The 24,877-nt window shown below is 43.1% G+C and overlaps 1 protein-coding gene across 1 annotated transcript in view; it reads left to right on the top strand.

Annotated features, from left to right (window-relative positions):
• The window catches only part of GPATCH1 (G-patch domain containing 1), a 43,533-nt gene that overhangs the window by 8,861 nt on the left and 9,795 nt on the right, over window positions 1–24,877 (top strand). The window contains exons 4-16 of the mRNA XM_082676930.1: window positions 1,144–1,304; window positions 1,903–2,000; window positions 2,527–2,585; window positions 3,319–3,561; window positions 4,616–4,763; window positions 8,023–8,102; window positions 10,691–10,895; window positions 12,812–13,108; window positions 14,081–14,259; window positions 14,529–14,656; window positions 15,627–15,763; window positions 16,103–16,269; window positions 23,237–23,450. Of these exons, the coding sequence (XP_082533056.1) occupies window positions 1,144–1,304; window positions 1,903–2,000; window positions 2,527–2,585; window positions 3,319–3,561; window positions 4,616–4,763; window positions 8,023–8,102; window positions 10,691–10,895; window positions 12,812–13,108; window positions 14,081–14,259; window positions 14,529–14,656; window positions 15,627–15,763; window positions 16,103–16,269; window positions 23,237–23,450 (2,116 nt within the window). The remainder of the gene's footprint in view (window positions 1–1,143; window positions 1,305–1,902; window positions 2,001–2,526; window positions 2,586–3,318; window positions 3,562–4,615; window positions 4,764–8,022; window positions 8,103–10,690; window positions 10,896–12,811; window positions 13,109–14,080; window positions 14,260–14,528; window positions 14,657–15,626; window positions 15,764–16,102; window positions 16,270–23,236; window positions 23,451–24,877) is intronic.

Raw genomic sequence — 24,877 nt, 5'->3', positions numbered from 1 at the left:
TAGACTAGAGAAAGGAGTGAAAGGAAGCCCTGTGCAGGTATCTGGGCACCTCATTAAAGTGACTATGACCACCGCTTCTTAGGGGTAAACGGTGGGGGGTTTCTAAAGTGGTGCTACTGGCCTGCAGCTTGGGCTACATTTTCTGGTAAAATTAAGCCTCTCTTACCTTAAAACCTAGTCATGGGTTCATTTGTGATAAAGATTAAGTAAAATACTTACCTGAGCATGTTTTAGGCTGCAGGTAAGTGACAAGGGGTGGTCCCCTTCCTGTTTGACTAGCAGAATCTATGAGGTACCATATCTCATGGAACAAGAAGTCCAGATGTCAGCAAGGCCCCAGGCTCTCAGGTAGCTTCTGCACGTCAGCTTGTCCTTCCACGACCTCACCTCACTGTTGCAAGGTGGCCACAGTAGTTCCAGGTGGCACATCCGGGATGACATTATCCAGTGGGGAGGAGGACTTTCTTCTTGGAATCTTTCCTTGAGAGCAGAGAAGCCATTTGGTGGATTTTCCCTCACATCGGCTCCAGTGAATTGTTCTACAAGCTCGTTCTTAAAGCAATCCCTGGTGAGGAAAATGGCATCAGAATGACTGGCTTAGACAAGATGTGAACCCCACTCCCTAACCCTCCCCTGCCCCAACACATCACCCCCGAGGGACATCACTCCTGAAGGGCATGGTGGCGCAGAGCCAGGCCAGTGCCTGGACAGCATCAGGGCTCCGTGGGGAGAGCGGAAGGGTCTGTGGCTGCTGGACAGGCAGCGGATGGTACTTAACTCTAAGCCTGGCACAGAGGTGCTCCCGAATGCTTGCTGACTGTGCCTCCAAGACCTTTTCCGCCTTCACACGGACCTTTGAGGTACTGTCCAAGAAGAACAAAGAACAGAGCACTTACTTCCTGTTTTCCTAGCTTGGCAATGCCTGTTGTGGCGTCACTGAGTGGCCACTGTCATGCCCCTGTCCTTGGGCACTGGCCTTAGCTTATCCAAAGTCAGGGTGTAAATCAGCTGCTCTGCTGATGCCTAACTCAATTTCGTAGTTTTAACTTTTTTTTTTTTAAGTAATAAAGCTGTGTAATGTATCATGTTTAATCACTTTCCAAATAATGTAAGTAATTCTGTTTGAATTTTTTTTTTTTTAAGGATCTTAGTGAATTTGGGATAGCACCTAAAGCGATTGTTACCACAGATGATTTTGCTTCTAAAACCAAAGATCGAATACGAGAAAAGGCCAGGCAGTTAGCAGCAGCTACTGCCCCTATTCCTGGCGCCACTTTGCTTGATGACCTCATAACACCAGCAAAGTAAGAAGAATTTAATTCTGACTTTTCTGATTTTGGCATCACTGCCTTGCATATGTGTGATGATCTTACTTAGGGATAGTTTGGTTGCAGGTAGGAGAAGCCCTTTCAGCCTAGCTTGAGTACAAAAGGGGGTTTTGCCAAAAGGACCTTGCGCTGTTACCACATGGAGTGCTCTAGAGCTCCAGGCACTAGCTGTGTTAGTGGGGCTCATGGCAGCTGGAGAGCTATTAGGAACTGGGGTGACTTCCCTCCCACCCCCTGCCTCACAAGCCTTAAGGGCTCCCTCCTCATTCTGCCCTCTTTCTACATACTTCTTTGTTCTGCTCCTGGGTATGTGGCCTGTTGTGGCAGCCTCAGACCATCATGGTTTCCCAGGCCACATGCTTGGCATCTGTGTGCCCATCGCAAAGGCCTGGGAGAGGGGGCATCTGATCAGCTTCCCCAGGTCCAGTCAGCTGTGGTGGGAACAGCAGGGCCATGCAGTTCTAATAGGGATGGGGGGAAAGGGCTGAGGCATGACAGGTATATGAGCTGCTTATTTCCTACTGTTCGTTAGTGTTTTAAAAAGAAGTTCATTTTCAATGCCTTGATATCCTAGGTTATCTGTTGGTTTTGAATTGCTAAGAAAAATGGGTTGGAAAGAAGGACAAGGAATTGGTCCTCGAGTAAAGAGAAGACCACGCCGACAGAAATCTGGTACGTGTACTGATTGTCATTAACTCTACAGCAGACTTTTTGATGACTACGTGTTTCTAGAAGTAAGATTGCTGGGTCAAGCGGTGTGCACGGATTTTAAGGTTTTTTGGTGTGTAATTTACAATAACTTTCTGGAAGGATTGTACTAGTTTACCTTCCCACCAGCAGCATATGAAAGTTCTTGTTTCCTACTTTTGCCAAAACTGTGTTATAGCTTAACATGATTATTTTCTGTTGTTCCTGTCGCTTGGTCTCCCCAGCCAGACTGTGAACTCTTGGAGGCAGCAGTACTTTCTTTCGGGTTCTCGGTGGTTCTGGGCAGTAGTGGTTACTCACCATGTGCATCGTTGCCAGAGTGCAGGTGGGGCGGGGGCTGGTGGAAGACAATCCCTGAGCGGTCAGCGTCCGACCCTAAAGCTGTAGCGTCTTTTCCAGGCTCAGCCGTCTACCGCTGAAGAGTGTCAGCGAATCGGGTTTCTATCATTGTAGTCACCTCTGACTAACGCATTTGAAATCTCTTTTATAGATCCTGGAGTAAAAATCTATGGCTGCGCGTTACCCCCTGGAAGCTCTGAAGGATCTGAGGTATCGTTTGGGATGATTGACCTTCCGTTTGGCCCAGTAGCACCTGTTACTTTATGAGCGTGAAATTTAGGTTCGGAAAATTTTAGAAATCAGTCATCACATTATAGGGAAATACCCATACCCTAAAAATGTCCTCATTATGTCAGATAGTGTGTTTAGCAACATGCCAGCCCCATAGATGTCCCAAGTCTGTTCAGATTCTTAATATGGAGTTGTTTGTCAGAAATAGGCTCACAAACTAGAAAACAAACTTATGGTTAGCAAAGGGGATAGCAGTGGGGGCCAAGGGGGAGAGATAAATTGGGACTTTGAGATTAACATATACATACTACCATATATAAAATAGGTAAACAGCAAGGACCTACTGTATAGCACAGGGAACTATATTCAATATCTTGAAATAGCCTATAATGGAAAAGAATCTGAAAAAGAATATATATATATATATATATATATATATATATATATAAAACTGAATCATTTTGCTGTGCACCTGAAATTAACACAACATTGTAAATCAACTATACTTCAATTAAAAAAAGGTTAAAAAAAATGGAGTTGTTCGTGTTAGTATCATTTGTTCAGGGACTTGATTTCGTCATTTGTAATAGTGGAAACGAAAGTATGATAATTGTTCTGTTTGGAATTAATCACTGCATTTGAAAATAGTATTTTACAGGCTTTACACCAGGCAGTGACTCACCTTCATTCCATTTTGAAACACTGAAAATAGGATGAAGATGATGACTACTTGCCAGAAAATGTGACCTTTGCACCCAAAGATGTCACACCTGTGGATTTCACGCCTAAAGATAATGTACATGGACTGGCTTACAAGGGCCTGGATCCCCACCAAGCACTGTTTGGAACTTCAAGAGAACACGTTAGTCTCTTTAGTGGTGGACCCGAGGGTGCCAGCAATCTTCTTGGAGATGTTGGAGTGAATAAAGGAAGAAAATTGGGAATTTCAGGCCAGGTAGAAGTGTTTCTGTTTTATAAACAGGGAACCATTGACAAATGAGAATTCTTGCTGTATTACATTAGCCCCATAGTAAGCACTCATTATTCATTGACTAAGTGGTTGTATTGTCCTTAGGAGCTTGTCCGAAGACATGTAAAGCACACCGTCCTAATTTGAATATGTGTTCCTGAGACCCTGTGACCTAATGTGCCCCGGGGAGTTTGTGTGTGAGGAGTGAGGACTGCTTTCCCACACCCCTGCGGGGCTGAGCAGAAAACCACACTCACCTCTTTGATTTAGTTAATAGTTGAATTACAATCTGCCTTTCCAAGTTCAGGTCCAAGTTGTACTACCTCTCCGACTCTTTCCTAGTGCTGCAAGCCCTAAGTCAGGAACCTGGGTGTAAGTTTCACTTTTTACCAAGGGGCCTTGGTAAAAAGACTTGCTTTTTACCTTTGAGGAGATGGAGAGCTTTTCCTGATTGCCTGTCTTCTCAAATTGATTCAGTCTCTTTCCTAGAATAAGTTCAGAGGATGGTTACTTTGTCATTTCATTTGTACCTTTTCTTTCCTTCACATGGTTTTTTTTCCAATCCTTTTAACAAAAAGTGATATTTGTTCTTCGCCATTTCCCACAAAGATTAGGAGTTCTTCTAGCAGCCGTTAGAGTAGCAGCGGTCTTCAGACCCTGGTCACCAGCGCGGGCACCAGACCGTGTTGTTCAGTAGATGAACATTCTGCCTTTCTCCTGGAGGCCCCATTTCTCCCCCTGCACTGCTGCTTGGGTGTCTTCTCCACTCCTCTTCCCGCACTAAGACCCAGACCCGTGGCTGCTGCTGAGTCTGGAGGACAGCTGCAGTGCTGGAGGCATGACATTCACTTCTGGTCATTGTTTTCCAAAAGGCTTGGATACTTGTGTTAAGCTGGGGCTCCCATTCGCTTCTCTCTTGGTGATCTTGAAGTGCTAATGTGGTCTGATCAGTCACATCCTTATAGTAGCCTTATCCTTCAGTGCAGGCAGGCATATGCTAACACCTATAATGGCTCAGTGTGAAATCTTGCTTTTGAAGGCTTTTGGTGTAGGTGCCCTGGAAGAGGAAGACGATGATATCTATGCCACGGAAACTCTATCCAAGTATGATACCATTTTGAAGGATGAGGAGCCTGGAGATGGACTCTATGGCTGGACAGCACCCAGGCAATATAAAAATCAGAAAGGTAATTCCATGGACCCGCAACCGACGGTAGACCAAGTGTTGGGACATTAGCCTCCGTGGAGCAGGGAGTTGTTGGTCAAAGATGCAGAGCGAGGAACAAGTGGGGATAAGAGAGTCCTGTTGTGGGAAGTAAGACAGAAGTGGGATTTAGACCAGTTCAAGGCCAAAGCCAACTGTCAAGACAGTCAAGTGGGGAGGAGGGAGGGGCCTGGAATCAGGGAAGGAGCAAGTGTGTGGACACGTGCTTGCTCGTGTTGCAGGTCAGAGCTGACAGTGCGTCAGAAGGACGCACTACCAGCTCAAGGAACTGGGCAGGTAGCCAAAGGAGGTCAACTGAGGCAGCAGGTCAGGAGGTCAGGCATGGGGACCAGGTGGTAGGTACACAGAGAGCCTGCTGCAAAATGGAGATTGGTGCCCAGCTCATCTCATCACTTAAACTTATCTAGTTCCTAAGGGGCTCCTGTTGAGCTAGGAGATGAACATCTCTTGACACACCTGGAATTTCAAGTCAGAGTCTTATAGTGATTCAGTGGTTCTAAGTAGGATTTCAGTTTTTCTTTCGAGAAAAGATATAGGAAGGAGTCAGTAGGTATTAATGGCATGTGATTTTGATTCATTCAGACCTGGATTTGAATCTTAGCTCTCAATCAGACCCAGATTCGAATCCCAGCTCTCTACTGCCCAGCTTCATGACCATGGGCAAGGCTTGTAGCCTCTCTGGGCGTCATTTGTAAAGTGAGGATAAAATCCACTCTGGGGGTCATTGTGAGGATTAAATGGCATCACAGGTTTGGCATAGTACCTGCCTCAAAGACTGAATAAGTGGCGCCTACTGTAACCACCACTTAAAGTAAGGAGGTGAGAGTTCAGATAAAATCTATTTCGATGTTTTTAGCTATAGTCAGATCAAGTTTGGTCTAACTCTTATAAAATACATCTAAATAATCTAAGCATCACTCCCCAAAATGATGCCAATTTTACATTTCTAGAAGAGAAAAAAGCGGGTGAGAAACAGTCTTTAGTTTGCTTAATGGCTGTGAGCACAGACTGTGAAGAGAGATTCCCTGGGCTCCCATCCTGGCTCTCCCCATTTATCAGCTGTGACTTTAGGCAGGCTCTTCAACCTCTCTATGCCTCAGCGTCCTTGCCTGGGCAATGGGCACGGCAATGGCTTACCTATCCCATGGAAATTTAATGTGTGTAAAGGGCTTAGAACGTGCCTGGCACACAGCAAGCACTCTGCAAGTGTGAGCGGCCTCTGTCACCATCGCCACGAAAAGAATCCAGGGTTTTACACGAGGTGCTGGGCGGGTGTGCACCCAGACGTTAGTGGATGTTACCTCTGGGTGGGAACTAGGCTACTTTTATTTTCTTCCTTTTGCTCACCTATATTTTCAGATTTTTCTACTAAGACTATGTATTGTTTTTATAACTTAAAAGAAGATATATAATATTAAATTAACGTTATATTAATTAATATTATAGATTATATTAACGTATTAGTTATTACACTAACTATATCAACATACTAACACACATACTATATTACTAACATTAATAGAATTATTAATTTATAATAATTACTAACCTATAATAAATATACATGTTTAAATCTGCCTTCTCAGCCACATCTTTGGCTTTTCCTTTGTATAACACCTTTGCCCTGGCTGATTAATTCCAGCCTTCCCGCATCAAGCCTGGGTTGGTGCCTCCCTCTGAGGTCCCCACCCTCTGCTCACGGCCTCTCTGCCACAGTTTCCTCTCCTACCCTTAGGGTCACAACATCTATAGTTTTGACCTTACGGTTTTTCACTGAGTGAATCTATACGTAGTCAGTCTCCACGGCTGATTTTTAAATTGTTCTTGTTTTTTTTTCCATGATAAGTAGGGCTATAGTATTCTCATGGCTCTCTCTTTGTAGGCATTTGTTTATTTCTTCATAAAGGTGAAATTGCTGGGGTTTTTTTTTTAAATAAATTTATTTATTTAGTTTTGGCTGTGCTGGGTCTTCGTTGCTGCCTGCAGGCTTTCTCTAGTTGTGGTGAGCGGGGGCTACTCTTCATTGCAGTGCGCGGGCTTCCCATTGCAGTGGCTTCTCTTGTTGCAGAGCACAGGCTGCAGGGGTGAGGGCTTCAGTAGTTGTGGCACGCGGGCCATAGAGCTCGCGGGCTTCAGTAGTTGTGGCACACGGGCTTAGTTGCTCCGCGGCATGTGGGATCCTCCCAGACCAGGGATCAAACCCGTGTCCCCTGCATTGGCAGGCGGATTCTTAACCACTGTTCCACCAGGGAAGTCCCAGATTGCTGGGTTTTAAAAGAATACAAAATTCGAAGAATGTAATTTAATCCTATATTACCCTACAGAATTTTAGGGACTTCCAGAAGCTGGTCCAAAAGTTCTACGTCAGTTGAAGTGCAAAGAATGAGGTAGCGGGGAGGGTAGTTACAGGGCAGTGCTGCATTATAAGTGGCTGAAAACCTCAGTGCCACCTGCCCTGCGGGCAGCCGTGCCTGCTTCAGGGTTCAACACCCAGCTTGTGTAAGTGCTGGTGGTCATGTAGCATGCATGGGCTTTTGGCAATAGAAAATGCAGTTCATGCATATGGATTTTCGACATAACCTCTATGTGCAGAAAATCCTTGAGAATCAAAGGGGTTGTCTCCACAACCAATAGATCATCCCTGGCTGCAAGTTAGAGGGCATTAGTCATATCCTGAATTAGTGACCTTTTATCTCTTGTTAGAATTTCGGTTGAGAAAAAGACAAAAGCACCTTTTAATTGGTCCCACAGTTAGATTACAGGCTGACCTGGTTATATTGCCTTTTGTGTCTTACTTGGATGGTTGCTACAGAAATTGGGAGGTCATGTCCCCATGGTTCTTCACCTAGTTTTAGAAATGACTCTTCCAAAGTTATTTTTATTTTTATCCGTACTTGTTCTCTTGATGGTTTTTCTTGAGATCTTTTACTCTACAGAGTATATTCTTTGGTGCCCCTTAGCATAGGACCTTACATACTTTTTCTGAATAACGATGTTGAGGTGCCATTGTCACCTGGACAGCCTAATCAGCAGTGTGGTCTGGGCTGCCAGTCACTGAGTCAACAGAGGTGTGAGGGCTTTACATGCCATTCTTTCCTCCCTTTTACTGATTGCAACTATGACATGTAGTGTTTATATTCTCGGAGATAAAAAACTGAGGTCTTTTGTCTTATTCTAAGTTTCTCTGCCTCTGGAATTAATCAAATGACATCATTTTGTAGAATCAGAGAAAGAGCTTCGCTACGTTGGCAAAATTTTGGATGGATTTTCCTTGGCTTCTAAACCTTTATCTTCTAAGAAAGTAAGATTTTTCTTTTTTTTTTTTAAACTGATTTAGCACTTAAAGTATTTGCTGCTGTGTAATCTGAGTTATTCTATTAACAATGGAAAAGATAAATAAATTCTGCTAACAGCAAGCAACAGTCTGGTTACTAGTGATTATCCAGGGAGACACATTCTGCATTGGAAATGTCAGTCAGTAGCCACATCGTGTTCAAAACATCTAACTGCCGATCTTTTAAATCCGAACTTCAAGTGAGTGGTTATTTCCATTAAGGAAGAATTACATTAGAAGCTGGTGGGAGAATGGAATTGATCTAATCCTAGGGGCAATGTAACTTAAAGAAAATTTCAAAGAGCCGTGTCAGCCCATGGTCCCAGCTCCTCCTGGGCGCCGTGAGCCCATTAGCTGCTGTGGGCAGGGCTCCCTGGGCTCCTTGCCTGTGCCGAGCGGAAGCTGGGAACGTGTGGGTCGAGTTCTGGGGAGAACTCCTCATGCCTTTGCAGGTAGTTCTGTTTCTGTGAGCGTTTTTACAGCTTTGGCCACGGGGCTCTTGAACACCCAACAGAGTCACGTGCTCACAGGTTAGCATGGGTGCTGGTAGCTCAGGAGGGGTGCCTGGCCGTTTGCCTCCTTGGCATCCTTGTCTTAGATTGTTCCACACTTCAATGGGCTTTTTGATTTTAACTCAGCAAACATTTGTTAAGTACCTCTGTGGCTTGGCCTGTGGTTCTCCAGAAGCAGGGAGGCCAGGAGCAGCACAGCCTGAGAAACCATATACGTTATCACAGCAGCTTTGATTTGTTTAGTCGTGATAGTTAATGTGTTGTAACAGAGAGCAGAATATGTTCAGAACAGTGTTGGGCACATAGTCAGCCGCTCTTATTTACCAGAAATGTCATATTATGTCAAAGGAGAATGTGAGTTTTTTACATGTATGAAAAGGGAGCATAAAAATGGTTAAGTACTCATTCAGCTTAGGACTCAAGGGTAAATAGAACTGTTTAAATAAGTCTTGGCCCCCAAGTAGCTCCTGCTTATCGAGGGTGCCAGACAGACAAATCCACTGTCGTGGCAGAGCGTGTAAATGGAGATATGGGCACTGGAGGTTCCTCGCTGGCATAGGGCTTTGGGTGTGAACAATTCAGAGCAGGGCTGTGTTCCCTGAGCCTTTCACAGAGAGACAGGTTTTCTAATATGTGGCTAAAAACCCAGCCTTTGGATCCAGAGGCAACACAGAGCAGTGATTTAGCAGAGGGATTGAAATGCTTTGAATCCGATGGCGGATATTAAGAAGAGTCATGTGTATACACCCCTCCTATCTGCCATGCTCCTGTGGGTTTTTTTGTGTCATGGTAACACGAGAGTGTTTGCTGGCTGACTTGGGAGTTAACGTTTTCCAGAGAAGGCGGTCAGGCTAAGATGATAAAAAATGAGGTTTCCTAACAATGATAATAGCACTCTTTCATGACGTTCATTGGACCAGGTGCTCACCCCAGGCTGCACTTTACAACCACCTGGGAAACTTGGGAAACTCCGACTGCAGCCGACTTTTCTGTGGTGTGGGACACAGGCATCAGCATTGTTAAACCTCTTGAGTGAGCGCTGTGTGCGTCTGGGGCTGAGAAGCACAGCCAGAGAGTGTTCAGTGCTTCACTGGTTACAGAGCTCAGAATTCCAGGTAGCTGAAAAATCTAGAAAACAGCTTAAGTAGGACGGTCCATAAATATGTGTTTGTTAGACCAAGAGCAAGGGAGACCATTTAGAGCAATAATTTAAAAATATCTAATACTTTCTTTTAGCTTATCCGTTCTACCATCATTGATACCTGAATTTCCCAAATGTATTTCAATTTCACTTCAGTCAGCTTTTGAATGAAAAATACCTTGGACCAAAAAGAAGGCCAGAAACTCCAATTTGGAACTGAAACATAACCAGAAAAAGAATTCTGAATTTATTTATTAAAAAAAAGTTTTTATTAAACCTAATGTGATTTTTTAAAATTAATTAATTAAGTAGTTAATTAAGGCTGTGCCGGGTCTTAGTTGCGGCATGCAGGCTTCTTAGTTACGACATGCGAACTCTTAGTTGCGGCATGCATGTGGGATCTAGTTCCCCGACCAGGGATTGAACCCGGGCCCCCTGCATTGGGAGCACGGAGTCTTACCCACCGGACCACCAGGGAAGTCCCAAGAATTCTGAGTTTAAAAGTAACTTATTTAAAGTTATTCTTTTTATTTAAGCTGTGAATCATACTTTTCTAAATTTTCTGATTCACAATGGGCCAATTTTACACGTGGGCCAGTAGTAGTAACTATAGTTATTGTTCTCATATAGAACATGCGTGTTAGTATCTCTGAGTAGAGTGGTCGGGGTGATACTTAAAATGGCCACGAGAACAGTGTGGTTCTGGGGACCCTCCAGATCCAGTACGGATGTTGGCGGGGCACCTGGGCAGGCTGTTCCCAGTGCTGCCTCCCCGCCAGGTGCTAGCCTGGGAAAGGGTGGGGTTAACCACGCTCAGAGGTAATGAGTTTTCTTGGTTAAATGAAACATGATCCCCCTGCAGCCTGTATGTTCTGAGTTTTGTTTTGTTTTGTTTTTGTAAGATTTATCCACCACCCGAACTGCCAAGAGACTATCGACCAGTGCATTATTTCAGACCTGTGGTGGCTGCAAACTCAGAGAACTCCCACGTACTTCAGGTATTATCAGAGTCAGCTGGAAAGCCAACACATGACCCAGGGACACATAGTAGGCACCAACTGAATGCCTCCAAGCGGGGAGAGTTGCTAGGAGAAACGCCTATTCAAGGTACGTGCCACAGAGAAGATTAAAATCATTACATTTCTAATAATCTGAGTTATCCAAATCAAAATGGAAAGTCATTTTCCCACTGAAATTTTTTACATAATTTTGTATTCCCAAACTGTGGGAATAAAATTGTTTATTGTGAACGGCGTAGTTAACAGCGTACACATCCTTTACTTGTTGTTTTCCCACCATCAGTTTGAGTTGTGTCATTAAAATTATAAACCCAGTCTTAAGTGCAGCAGTTTTCAGACTTTTGATAATTGTCCCAAGAATGAAGCAAAGAGTAGGGCCATGTGTACCTTCACTTTTTCTGCACAGCCTGGGAACGTATTGTTTTCTTCTCAGGGGAAAGGGGTACTGTTGCTCTTTTCCTGAAAGCCTGAAAGGAATGAGTGTGTCTGAAAGGATGGATAGACGTGGAGAATCCCCTGGTGGGCTGGAACCGAGAGACCCGCTCTGAGAGGTGGACTTGGACTTGCCGTTTGGGAGCCTACTAGGTGCCTCAGCTACAACAGACCAAAAGGGAACTCTTGGTCGCCTGCTTCCTTCCCCAAAGTCGCTCGCTCTTCAGCTTTCCCCTTCCCAGTAAATGATACCACCAGTGACCCACTGCCTGGCCCAGAGCATGGGAACCCTAATTCGTAGCTCCTTTCTTTCCCTGCCTCCCCCTCCCTACCCATTCCCTCAGCAAGTCCTCTCAGCTCTACCCTCAACATGCGAGGGGACCCCATCCACTTCTCTTCGTTTCCGCTGCTTCCACCCTGGTCTCAGCGCCCATATTCTCTCACTTGGATCATTGCAGCAGCCCTTCATTGGTCTCCTTAGTTCCCTTCCCTTTTCTCTGCAGCCTGTTCCCTTTAACAGCAGCCAAATGTATCACTCCCCACCTGCCCCCGCTAAAACGCTCCAGTACTGCTCACACTAAGGAGAAGTCCAGACTGCCCACAGGGCCCTGTGGACCCCACCCTGCCTACCTTTCAGGCCACAGCTTACACCACTTTCCCTGGACCCGCTGTGGCCCAGCCTCGTGAGCCCCCCTCCTGCCCTCTGAACCTGCCGACCACGATGCCGCCTCGGGGCCTTCATATTTCCCCTGCCTCTCTTCTCTCTCACATTTTGGCTCTTTTGGTTTTTTTTTTTTTTGGCTGCGCCGTGTGGCTTGTGGGATCTTAGTTCCCCGACCAGGGATTGAACCTGGGCCCTCGGCAGTGAAAGCACAGAGTCCTGACCACCGGACCACCAGGGAATTCGTGGCTTCTTCTTTTTACTTAGAACTTACCTCAGATATTATCCTTTTAGAGGGCCTTTCCAGGCTTTCCCTGCCCACTATTTAAGCTAGTTAGCTCTCCCGCTGCCCCCATGGCCAGCCCTCTCACACAGGTCGCCCTGTTTTTTTCTCCCCACAGTCCTCCTCTCGTGGTGGTCCTCTGCTGTTGCTTCTTGGTTTCTTTAATGTCCAGCTCCCTCACTAGTGAGAGCAAGACCTCACCTGTGTTACTCTCCCAGCCCCAGGCCTGGCAGTGGGCGCTCAGTGAGCATTTGTGACACGCGTGAGTGTTTGATGGGTAGCTGTGCTCTGAGCCAGGGCTTGTGCTGGGCAGGACCATGGAGATGGTGGCTGCCACAGACTGGAGGTCCAGAGTCTGGGGTGTCAGGTTCCTCATTCTAGGACCACTCACTGGCGTTATAAACATCCAAGTACTAACCTCCACTTTTGCCAACTATAAAACAGGTGTGTCATTATTTTATTACTGTCTAGTTCACAGGGATAGTATGAATACAGATGAAACACTAAATGTAAAATACTGCCCTCCAATTACATAAATTTGTGATATTGAAAACGTGTGTAGAGAGATATGTGGGTATAGATGTTTTATGATACTTTTCATCTCTTGCTATTATTGTTTCTTTTTTAGGGGCACCTACTTCAGTGTTAGAATTTCTGTCCGAAAAAGATAAAGAGAGACTCAAAGAAATGAAGCAGGCAACGGACCTTAAAGCAGCTCAACTCAAGGCCAGGAGTCTGGCCCAGAATGCCTCTAGCAGCAGACCCCAGCCCTCCTCTCCAGACGTCGGACACTGCTCTTGGCACGTGGCACTGAGTGGTGGCACAGCCCCCGTAAGAGCCAGCAACTTCAAACCTTTCGCAAAAGATCCAGAAAAGCAAAAACGATATGAAGAGTTTTTAGTAAATGTGAAACAGGGTCAGAAAGGTGGGTGCTAGGCCTGGGCCTCCCACATGTCGCCAGGGGTAGTGTTCTTACTGTTCTGACCCTAGGCCCAGATTCAGAATTGAGGTATCCTGCTCTGGCAGTGTTTTACTTTGCCCTGCTGTGAACGCTGTAAAGATTTCAGGCCCTGGGTCTTGACTTGAGAAAGCAAGAACAATCAGTCTGTGTTTCTCTGTATCTCGGGTCCCAAAGATAGCAGTTTAAGTAGAGAGTGTGCCTTGGCAGTGGCTAATGCTAAATTACAGACCATTTACTGTTTGCGAATGCTTGACTTCTGTGTAAGGGTTGCATTTCCTGCCACGAGAACAAGGTCATTTCCCACTCTATCTTAAGATCCTAACCATCTAGCTCTAAATCATAGTCTAAAATTTAACCTACAAAGAGAGTTGGCTGTTGAACCATTACATGGGGAAAAAGTCACTCTATGATCTATGAAGTAAATATGGCAAGATTGAGGCAAGAGATTGCTCTTTTACGCAGTAGTCCTTGTGAGAGCTTGTCAGCAAATTAGAGGGGTTGGTTTTCAAAAGCAGATCTTTGTGTACTGTGCCTTAACTCGCACTAAGATTCCACACCCCTAGTGTTTACATGTTAAATTAAAAAAAAAAAGTTAGAGAAAGGAGTGTTTTCTGCTCAAACTTAGGAATATAGTTAGGATGAATTTTCACTGTCTGGGACTGGTAATAAGTTCCTTGCTTTGAAAATTTAATCAAGCATTAATCCCCAAATGTTTTTCTCTGCTATATAGTAGACAGAATTCAATAAAAGCATCATTTTGAGGGAGGGAGCAATATTACCTGCCAAGTACCTCCCGCCATGCTCTTAAAAGCCAGGATAATGATTATGTGTTTCCTCTGGTGAAAACTACAGGGATACAGTGGTGCCCACTAGATGTTCTCCTTTAAGTTCCCCATTTTTCCTAGGAGTGAAGCAGTTTCTTGTTCTCTACCCTAGATGCTCTGGAATGTTGTCTTGATCCCAGTATGACAGAGTGGGAGCGACGCCGTGAGCGGGATGAGTTTTCTCAGGCAGCCCTGCTGTATGTGTCTTCCCATTCGACTTTGTCCTCCCGGTTCACTCATGCCAAGATGGAAGACGATTCAGAGCAGGTGGAAGTCCCTCGGGACCAAGAGGTCTGTCGCCATCATTCCCTATGTGATGAATTTTAAAATTAAAACACGGTATAGCTGAAGACGTTAAATCCCTCAGTGAAAAGACCAAAATACACATGGCACTGTAGAATAAGAAATGACTTTATGCTTTTAGCTTCCAGTGTACTTTAGCAGAAATGTAGCATAAGCCGTTCTGAAATTTTGGAAGATTGTTTGCAAACTTGTAAATGGAAAAGCAGACAGGTCAGTTTTGTGGCCACTTGATGAAACAGATGACTGTCTTTCCCCAGAATGACGTCAGTGACAAGCAGTCGGCTGTGAAGATGAAGCTGTTTGGGAAGCTTACCCGAGACACATTTGAGTGGCACCCTGACAAGCTTCTGTGTAAGAGGTTTAATGTCCCTGACCCATATCCAAGGTAAGTTGGATAAACCTGCCCTTACATCAGTACTTATTCCCCTGTATTAAAGCTAACTCTCCACCTACATATTCATTTAAATTTCCTTTTTCTAGATGAACTTACTTGTAAATGCTTGGAGCTGCAGACTTTGCAGATTTAACTTCTATTAATTTGTTACTAAAAAAAAAAAAAGCAGACATCCAGGTAGCAAAGATAGGAAACTCAGATACACCAAGTTACAGAAACAATGTCTGTCTAATTTGCCACGTTTTTAATCACACACAGAGAGTTTACATTTGAAATGAAACTTACGTTTTCTGATTCTCTATACAAGTTCAGTACCTTCTTATTTGATTATAAACACCACAAGAAAGAATATACAGTTGAATCAGAGACTTTGTCAGAAAATTGAGGTATATTTTTAGCAGTGGAACTTTTCCTTCACGGAAATCCATTGTCAAAGTTAAATTCTAGGGCTTCCCTGGTGGCACAGTGGTTAAGAATATGCCTGCCAATGCAGGGGACATGGGTTCAAGCCCTGGCCTGGGAAGATCCCACATACCGCGGAGCAGCTAAGCCTGTGAGCCACAACTACTGAGCCCGTGAGCCACAACTACTGAAACCCACGCGGCTACAGCCCGTGCTCCGCAACAAGAGAAGCCACGACAATGAGAAGCCCGCACTCGCCACAACTAGAGAAAGCCTGCGTGCAGCAACAAAGACTCAATGCAGCCAAAAAAAAAAAAAAAAAAAAAAAAAGTTAAATTCTAGCTCTTACTATAATAATAAAAAACTCATGGCTCCTAAAGTCAGACATTCCAAATTCTAAAATTGCTTTGAGAAGCAAAAACATCTTAAGGGACCTTTTCAACCAAGTAGAAGAGCTACTGGTGAAAAACATGAGATGGACAGCCTTATAGGAATTGGATTTTATCCTCACAGTTGTTATTAAGATTATTTATATATATGTTTCCTTTTCAACCCCCAGTTCAACTTTAGTTGGCTTACCAAGAGTGAAACGTGACAAATACTCAGTCTTCAACTTTCTGACAGTCCCAGAGACAGCTTCCTCACCTGCAACTCAAGCATCAAGTGAGAAAGTTCCGCAGCACCGAGGTCCCGACAGTGAGTAGGGCTTCCCCAGGTCCATGGTCTCCACCCCTAGTCTGTCGGGAAGACAGAAGTAAAGGGTCATCTTGTCATAGGGGTACACGTAGTGTGAACTCTCCTTCCATTAAAAGAATCGTTCATATGAATACATTAGCCCGTGCTAAAGTGGTCCAGATACACCCTGTTTTGGGTTGGAGCTCTGCTTCAGCATCTGCCACATTCCCAGCACCTTGCACAGTGCCTGGACCATACATAGTAGGCTCGCTGATGTTCTTGAATGAATTAAAGAACCATAATGCAGAGCTTGCCTTTTGCTTGCTAATTCTAATGTTAGGTCTATGTCCTACCTTTCAGAATCAAGAAAACCATCCAGATGGGATACATCTAAACAAGAAAAGAAAGAAGATTCCATTAGTGAATTTTTAAGTTTGGCTAGATCAAAAGTTGGTCCACCTAAACAAGAGTCCAGTCCATTAGTAAACAAAGAGGAAGAGCATACAATGGAATCAGTGTCAAATGAGGTATTTGGGGCTCTCAAGTTCTCTTTGCCAGGCTGTCTGTGGCCTTTGCCTTTCTCTGTTGTGATGCTTTTTGTCATTCGATAGCAGTGGTCAGCGGACTTTTGCTGTGAAAGGCCAGATATTAAATATTTTAGACTTTGTGTGCCATACGGTATCACAACTATTCATCTTTGTTGTTGAGTGTGAAAGAAACCACAGGCAATCTGAAAAAATTGAGTACATCTGTGTTCCAGTACAACTTTATTTACAAAGACAGGCAGTGGGTTGGATTTGGCCCATGGGCAGTAGTTTGCCCACATCTGCTGTACAATTCACCAATTTCGGTCATAGCCTTAATCATTTGAGGAGAGGTTATAAACTTCTCTGCCTAGAATGGCTTTCACTTAGCATCAACCACTGAAACAAAATTCAGTGTATTGTATAGAAAATATGATTTTCCAAGTAACAAGTAATCCCTTTTGTGGAGAGTATAGAGAAATTATCCGTTGGATATTTTAAAAGAATTGCTGCCTAGGGCTTCCCTGGTGGCGCAGTGGTTGAGAGTCTGCCTGCCGACGCAGGGAACGCGGGTTCATGCCCCGGTCCAGGAGGATCCCACATGCCGCGGAGCGGCTGGGCCCGTGAGCCATGGCCACTGAGCCTGCGTCCGGAGCCTGTGCTCCGCAATGAGAGAGGCCACAACGGTGAGAGGCCTGCATACCGCCAAAAAAAAAAAAAAAAAAAAAAATTACTGCCTAAATAGTTGAGTTGAACTTAATAAAAAGTTGGTTTTATTTCTAATAGCCTCATTAAAATTATTTTTTAAATTAACATACATTAAACTTGACTAAAAAAAAACTGCAGTACAGTGAGTTGTTATCCATATGTAGATTCATGGAACCACTACCACAATCAGGAGGCAAAATGATACCATCACCCCAAAAACCTCCCTCATGCTGTCCCTTCATAGTCATACCCTCCCCTCACCCCAAGCCCCAGTCAACCAGTGATCTCTCCTCTGTCTCAATAGTTTTGCTCCTTCCAGAACGTTATATAAATGAAATCAGATGATATACATATGTAGCCTTTTGAAACTGGCTTCTTTCACTCAGTGTCATACGTTTGAGATTCATCAGTACTGTGTGCGTATCAGTAGTTCCTTCCTTTTTATTGTTTAACGATATTTCACTGTATGGGTACACCACAGCTTGGTCCATTCACTCTTTGAGGACATATGGTTGTTTCCAGTTTTTGGCTATCATAAATAAAGCTGCTGTGAATATTCATGTGGAAATTTGTATATGAACATAAGTTTACACTTCCCTAGTGTAAATACCTAACAGTGGGATTACTGGGTAAGAGCTAAATATAGATGTAACTTTATAAGAAACTATCAAACTTGATTCCCAAGTGCTTGCTTCATGTATTTCGAAACTCTCTTGTTAGGTGCATACACATTTAGGATAGTTATGTATTTTTTGATGAATTGACCCATTCATCATTATGTAATAGTACTCTTTATCCCTGATTATTTGCATAGTATGTATTTCTCCATCTTTTCACTTTTAATCTATATGATTATATGATTATATTTAAAGTGGGTTTTTAATAAGCAACATGTCATTGTCATTAGGTGCTTTATTTTTAAATACACTTTGATAATGTGTATGTTTTTATTTTTGTATGTTTTGACCGTTTGTATTTAATGTAACTTGTTGATGTAATTTGGATTTTGGTCTGCAGTTTTGTTTGTTTTCTATTCCCACTCTTTCTTGTTTCTCTCTTTCTCCTTTCCTACCTTCTTTTGTATCACTTCAGTAATTTCTAGTTTTCCATTTGAATTTATCTATTATATATTTTTTCACTCTATTTTTGCAGTGATTGCTCTAGGGATTACAATATACATACTTAACCTTTTCACCATGTATTTAGGATTGATATTTTACCACTTCAAGTGGAATAGACAATCCTTACCGTCCCTTTACTCTCCCTGCTTTACGTTGTGGTCTTATATGTTACAGTATATATATAATGAAAACCTTATCAGACAATATTTAAATTTTTGCTTTCAGTTGTTATACACATTTTAGAGAACTGCTGAGGAGATAATGGTCTATTTGATTTACTTGGATATTTATCATTTCTGTTCCTGAAGTTCCAGGTTTCCCTCTTTTAAAAAAAATTTTTTTAATTCTTTTATTTTTTTGGTTGTGCTGCACAGCATGTGGGATCTTAGTTCCCCGATCAGGGATTGAACCCATGCCTCCTGCAGTGGAAGTGTAGAGTCTTAACCACTGGACCACCAGGGAAATCGCAGGTTTCCTTTTCTTATCATTTCCTTCTGTCTAAGGAACTTCCTGTAGCATTTCTTTTACAGCAGTTCCAACAACTAATTCTCTTAATTTTCTTTCATCTGAGAATATCCTGTATTCCATCTTCACTCCTAAAGGATGTTTTTGCTGGATGTAGAATTCTGGGTCAACAGGTCTTTTCTTTTAGCTCTTTAAAAATGTTTTGCCACTTCCTTCTGGCCTTGTAGTTCCTGATGAGAAACCTACAGTCGTTCGTTCACATTGTTGTTCCTGTCCTTGTAGTGATGTGACTTTTCCTCTGGCTCCTTTCAAGATTTTCACTTTGTCTTTGGTTTTTAGCTGTTTGGTAGTGATATATCTGGGTGTGCATTTCTTTGAGATTATTTTGTTTGGGGTTTTATGAATTTCTTGAATCTTTAAGTTTGTCTTTGACCAAATTTGGGGCATTTTCAGCCATTATTTTATTCAAATATATTTTCTGCACCACACTCTCTTGCCTCTCCTGAGACTCTGATGACATAAATGTAATACTTTTTGAATTCGTCCTATAGGTCTTTGAGCCTCTGTTCTGTTTTTCACTCTCTTTTTTTTCCTTTCTGTTGTTTAAATCAGGTAGTTTCAATTGATCTGTCTTCAAGTTCACTGAGTCTTTCCTCTGTCATCTCCATTCTGCTATTGAGCCCTGAATTTTTTATTTGGGTTATTGTATTTATATCTTTTATTTCTTTGCTGAGACCTTTTTTTAAATCTTTTCTTCATTTGTCTCTATTCTTGGAGCAGGGTCATAATAGCTGCTTTTAAAGTCTATCTCGTAATTCCAACATGTTTGTCGTTTTGGTTCTTGTCATTTGGGGTTGGTGTTTGCTGGTTATCTTCTGCAAGTTGAGATTTTACTGGTTGTTTGTGTACCAAGTAACTTTGGCTTGTACTCTGGACACTTTGAATATTATGTAATGAGACCCTGGGTCTTGTTTAAATTCGAAGGAGAATGTTGCCTTTTTGTTTTGTTGTTTTATTTTGCTTTAGCAGATAATCGACCTAATTAGGTTCAGGCTATAAGTTCCAACCCATCTGGGTTGAAACGTCCTTCCGTTTTCGAAGCCTTTGTAGTACTCTTCAGATCTTTCCTGTATGTGCTCTTCCTGGTGGTTGGTCTGGGACCTGGCTGGTAGTTAATCCCATAGTTCTGTTATCAGAGGCTTTGATTTGCTCATGGAATCAGATCCATGAGCTCAGAGGTGAGCGAGAAGCTCATAAACCACTATATAGGCTCACCCTCTTGAGCTCCTCCTCTTCGTGATCTTCCTGACATTTTCTTCTTTTTTTTTTTTATAAATTTATTTTATTTATTTATTTTTGACCGCGTTGGGTCTTCGTTGCTGTGTGCGAGCTTTCTCTAGTTGCGGCGAGCAGGGGCCACTCTTCGTTGCGGTGTGTGGGCGTCTCGTTGCGGAGCATGGGCTCCAGGCGCACGGGCTTCAGTAGTTGTGGCTCGCGGGCTCTAGAGCGCAGGCTCAGTAGTTGTGGTACGCGGGCCCAGTTGCTCCACGGCATGTAGGATCTTCCCAGACCAGGGATTGAACCTGAGTCCCCTGCATTGGCAGGTGGATTCTTAACCACTGCGCCACCAGGGAAGACCCATTCCTTACATTTTCTGACTCTGGGCTCCCCCTTCAAGTCCTCCAGTCAGAAAGCTGGGACTTTAGTTTGCCTGCTCAGCCTTGCACTTCCTGTGACTGTTTCTGCCTGGAGTCAAGTGGCAAGAGGGCAGGAAGGGGAAAACAGCAATAGGATTCACTCCAGACCGTTCGGACCACAGCTCCTGTGGTCAGAGGAAAGGGTTCCCCTCCTTCAGAGCCTGGCAGCTGCAGCCACTACCCATGCCACCACGGATTTGGAACCACTCCATTTGGGTTTTAATGGCATAAAACCCTAACCAGGGATTCTGGCTCTGTGATATGGTCATTGGATTAGAAAGCCTTCTAGATTTTCTCAAATCATGTTGAGATAGTATTTAGATAATTTCGGCTGGAATGTCTTGGTTCTTGCTTTTTCACTTATTAGCTTGTGACCTTAGGAGGGTCTCTTCCCCTTTCTGGGTTATTTAATTTCTTTCCCTGAAAGCTTTCTGAGAGCACAAATGTGAATGTGCACACTTCTGGTGGAAGGTGGGGGGTGGTGAGGGAGCTTTGCAGATACAGTCATGTGTGTTTGGTGTGCGTTGTTGTTTAATTTCAGTACAGCTCCCATTATATTCCAAAAAAAATAAAAACAAAAAAGATCAGCTTCTGTAGTTATCTGAGAGTTGAATATCTCATGTACTCATGTACTTTTATTAATGTAGACATTATTAAAGGCCAAGACTGTCTGCAAACACTGTCATTCAGTTACGGTCCATGCATGTGACATTGGTGTCTGTGGTTTGCCATAAAGGTGTATGATCCATGGCTTTTCTAGGGAATTGTGGCCATGATTTCCTGTGTTTTACTGTCAGCCTCTCTCTCCTGACATTTTCTATAATTTTTAAAATTTTGAAACAATCTTAAAAGTTTAAATACAGTACAGATAATTTTGTTTCCTGAACCACTTGGGTATAAGTTGCCAACCAGATGCCCTGTCACACCTGTGTTTCCTTTAAAGAAGGGCATTTTCTTATATAAGCACAGTACATCTATCAAAATCAGGAAGTTAACGTTGATACATTACTACTGTCCAATCCTCAGACCCATTCAGGTTCCACTAGTTGTCCTAATAGCGTCCTTTATGGCAAAAGAATTCAGCTCAGCATCACTTGTTGCATTTAGCTGTCATGTCTCTTTAGTCTCCTTCAGTCTGGAACAGTTCCTCAGTATTCCCTTGACTTCCATGATCTTGATACTTTTCTTTTAAATTTATTTTTTAAATTTATTTTAAAAATGAAATTTAATTTTTTAAATTTAATTTTTTTTTTTTGGCCAAGCCGTGCGGCATGTGGGATCTTAGTTCCCTGACCGGGGATCGAACCTGTGCCCCCGGCATTGGGAGTGCGGAGTCGTGATCTTGTTACTTTTGAAGATTACAGGCCAGTATTTTGTAGAATACCCCTCAATTTGGGCTCATCAGGCGTTTCCCCAGGATTAGATTCTGGTTCTGCATTTTTGGCAGGAACACCTCAGAAGGGATGCTGCTGTGCTTTCGCTGTGTCCTGCCAAGTAGAACACGATGATGATTTTTCCCGTTACTGATGTTCACTTTGATTATTTGAGTAAGGTGGTGTCTGCCAGACTTCTCCACTGTGAAGTCAGTCTTTTCCCCTTTGTAGTTAAGTACTTTTATTTATTCATTTCTTATTAATTTGTACTTAATGCACATTTAAGAGCTTTGAAATATATAAATACCCTGTCCTTCATCAAACTATTTATGTCACTGTGGACCCATGGTTTCCTATTTTATCCAGAGGGATAATTCAGTACTATCATTATTTATTTTAATGCTCCAATTGTGCTAGTTTGGTTAGTTGAAGCCCCTTCAAGTTGGCTTCTGTGTCCAGTTGAAATGTCCCTTTTACCCTCTGAGCATGTCCTCACTTTCTGGGCACAGTAAGATGTTCTGACCTCATCTTTTTATTTCTCAGCCCCAGCTCTAGAATCAGTCCTTACTCCAAGGTGTCTTGGTTATTTTTAGTGGGCAATGGTATGCTTTTCTTCCTTAATTTTTTTCTATGAAAAGGGTTTACTTTAAAATCATAAATTCCACTATCTTGTGTCGGTTTTCCTCACGTGCATATTTGTAACTCTGCTTCAGAAATTGGAGGTGGTGTGGGACTGGGGAGGGACCCCAGGCCGAGAGCAAGGAGAGCTTGGTAGAGTCCAGACCCACCCTGGGCACGTAGCATGCGTGTGTCGGTGACAGAGCCTCTTGTCGCCCCTGACCCACGTTCTTCAGTGGTAAAATGGAAGGACTGAAGTGGGTTCTGATCTAGGCCAGTCCTGGGCTCTCTCGTCACTGCTGTTCACACTTAGCACGTTAGATCACCCCACGTCTGTCTGGTGATTAGCTGTTAGGACGTGGGAGCCATGTCTTCTTCATACCTTTGCTCCTTGTTTATAGAATGGAGTGTATACCAAGTCACTGCCTCTTTATTGGCTCACCTGACTCTCCATACCTGGGCTGCTTTTAGGAAGGGTGACGTGTAATTGCAGAGGGGATCTCCAGGACCATTTTGTTGGCTTGTTCTCGGTGCCTTCCCCATTGTGTGGAGGCCCCCAGTTTTCTCTTCAGCACTTTTATACGAGTACACTGTCTTCACGACCTTTCATGTGGGACCTCTGAAGGCTTGGATAGACTTTTGAAAACAGGACAGAGGCACTGTGCTAGTCCCTACTCCTTTTTCTGGGTCCTTTGCAATTCTGATTAATGACCTGTTTCCACGTATAGCTTCAGCTGCTTCTACCAGTCAGCACAATATACAGGTGTTGAATCAGAAGCACCACAAAAATGATGCCATGTGAGTGATCATTGTTTAGTTAGGCAGTGCGTGGGTGTGGAGACCCATGTAAATGAGCACAAACATAAGTATGTGTGCATATGTGTGCATGCGTGCGTGTGTGTGTGTGCACGGGTGCCATGTTCCTGAACACATGTCTCCTTTCACCCTTGCTTCTTCATTTCTGACTATTATGTCACTGTTAATACAGGTAAACAAAGGTGTGGATTCACAGACTGAAGGAGAGGGTAGCCGCCCATCCATGGACTTATTCAAAGCCATCTTTGCCAGCTCCTCAGATGAAAAGTCTTCATCCTCTGAGGATGAGCAGGGCGACAGTGAGGATGATCAGGAGGGTACCAGGGAAGCCGACTTCAAAGGTTCCCAAGAGGCTGACGTGGTGGAAACGTCATCTGTGGCCCAAGGTATGTCACATATTTTAGACTTTGGGATCTAAAAAAGAAAACAGTGATGTTTCTAGAGAGGCTGCTTTCTTCATTTAGTGTGTAATTTGGAACCGGGATAATTAGCAATTGATGATTGTTTGATGATGTTTTAATCTTTTGTATTTTTTAAGTTAAAAAAAGTTGTATTTAATTATAGTTAATTTACAATATTATATTAGTTTCAGGTGTACAACATAGTGATTCAAAATTTTTGTAGATTGTACTCCATTTAAAGTTGTTATAAAATATTGGCTATATTCCCTGTGCTGTACGATATATCTTTGTATCTTATATATTTTATACATAATAGTTTGTATCACTTAATCCCCTACCCCTCGTTTACCCCTCCCACCTTCTCTCTCCCCACTGGTAACCACGAGTATGTTTTCTATGTCTGTGAGTCTGTTTCTGTTTAGTTATATTCATTCAGTTGTTTTATTTTTTAGATTCCACATGTAAGTGATAACATACAGTATTTGTCTTTCTTTGTCTGAGTTATTTCACTTAGCATAATACCCTCCCAGGTCCATCCACGTTGTTGCAAATGGCAAAATTTCATTCTTTCTTATGGCTGAGTAGGATTCCATTGTGTATATACACCATATCTTCTTCATCCATTCGTCTGTTGATGGACACTTAGGGAGCTTCCATATCTTGGCTATTATAAATAATGCTGCTGTGAACATTAGGGTGCATGTATCTTTTCAAATTAGAGTTTTTGGGTTTTTTCTGGAAATATACCCAGGAGTGGAATTGCTGGATCATGTGATAGTTCTATTTTTAGTTTTTTGAGGAACCTCTGTACTATTTTCCACAGTGGCTGCACCAATTTACATTCCCACCAACAATGTACAAGGGTTCTCTTTTCTCTACATCCTCACCAACGTTTGTTATTTGTGGTTTGTTTGATGGTAGCCATTCTGACAAGTGTGAGGTGATATCAAAACCAGGATGATGGAAAAAAAAAACCACAACAAGATTTATACCAGCAGTTGTCTTTTCATTATGTTGATGGTTTCCTTTGCTGTGCAAAAGCTTTTTAGTTTAATCAGGTCTTATTTGGTTTTTGGTTTTTTAAAAATATTTATTTAGTTATATATTTATTTATTTGGTTGCACCGGTTCTTAGTTGCGGCAGGCAGGCTCCTTAGTTGCGGCTCCCTGGCTCCGTAGTTGCAGCATGTGGGCTCCTTAGTTGTGGCATGCGAACTTTTAATTGCGGCATGCATGCGGTATCTAGTTCCCCAACCAGATATCAAACCCGGGCCCCCTGCATTGGGAGTGCAGAGTCTTACCCACTGGACCTCCAGGAAGGTCCCTTATTTATTTATTTTTGCTTCTGTTTCCTTGCCTTGGCAGACAGATCCAAAAAAATATTTCTATGATTTATAATCTTTTGTATCTTTA

The sequence above is a fragment of the Grampus griseus genome, assembly GCF_964374135.1.
Source record: "Grampus griseus genome assembly, chromosome: 19".
Lineage (NCBI taxonomy): Eukaryota > Metazoa > Chordata > Mammalia > Artiodactyla > Delphinidae > Grampus > Grampus griseus.
The sequence above is the reverse complement of the archived record's forward strand: the minus strand, read 5'-3'. Positions and strand labels throughout refer to the sequence as shown.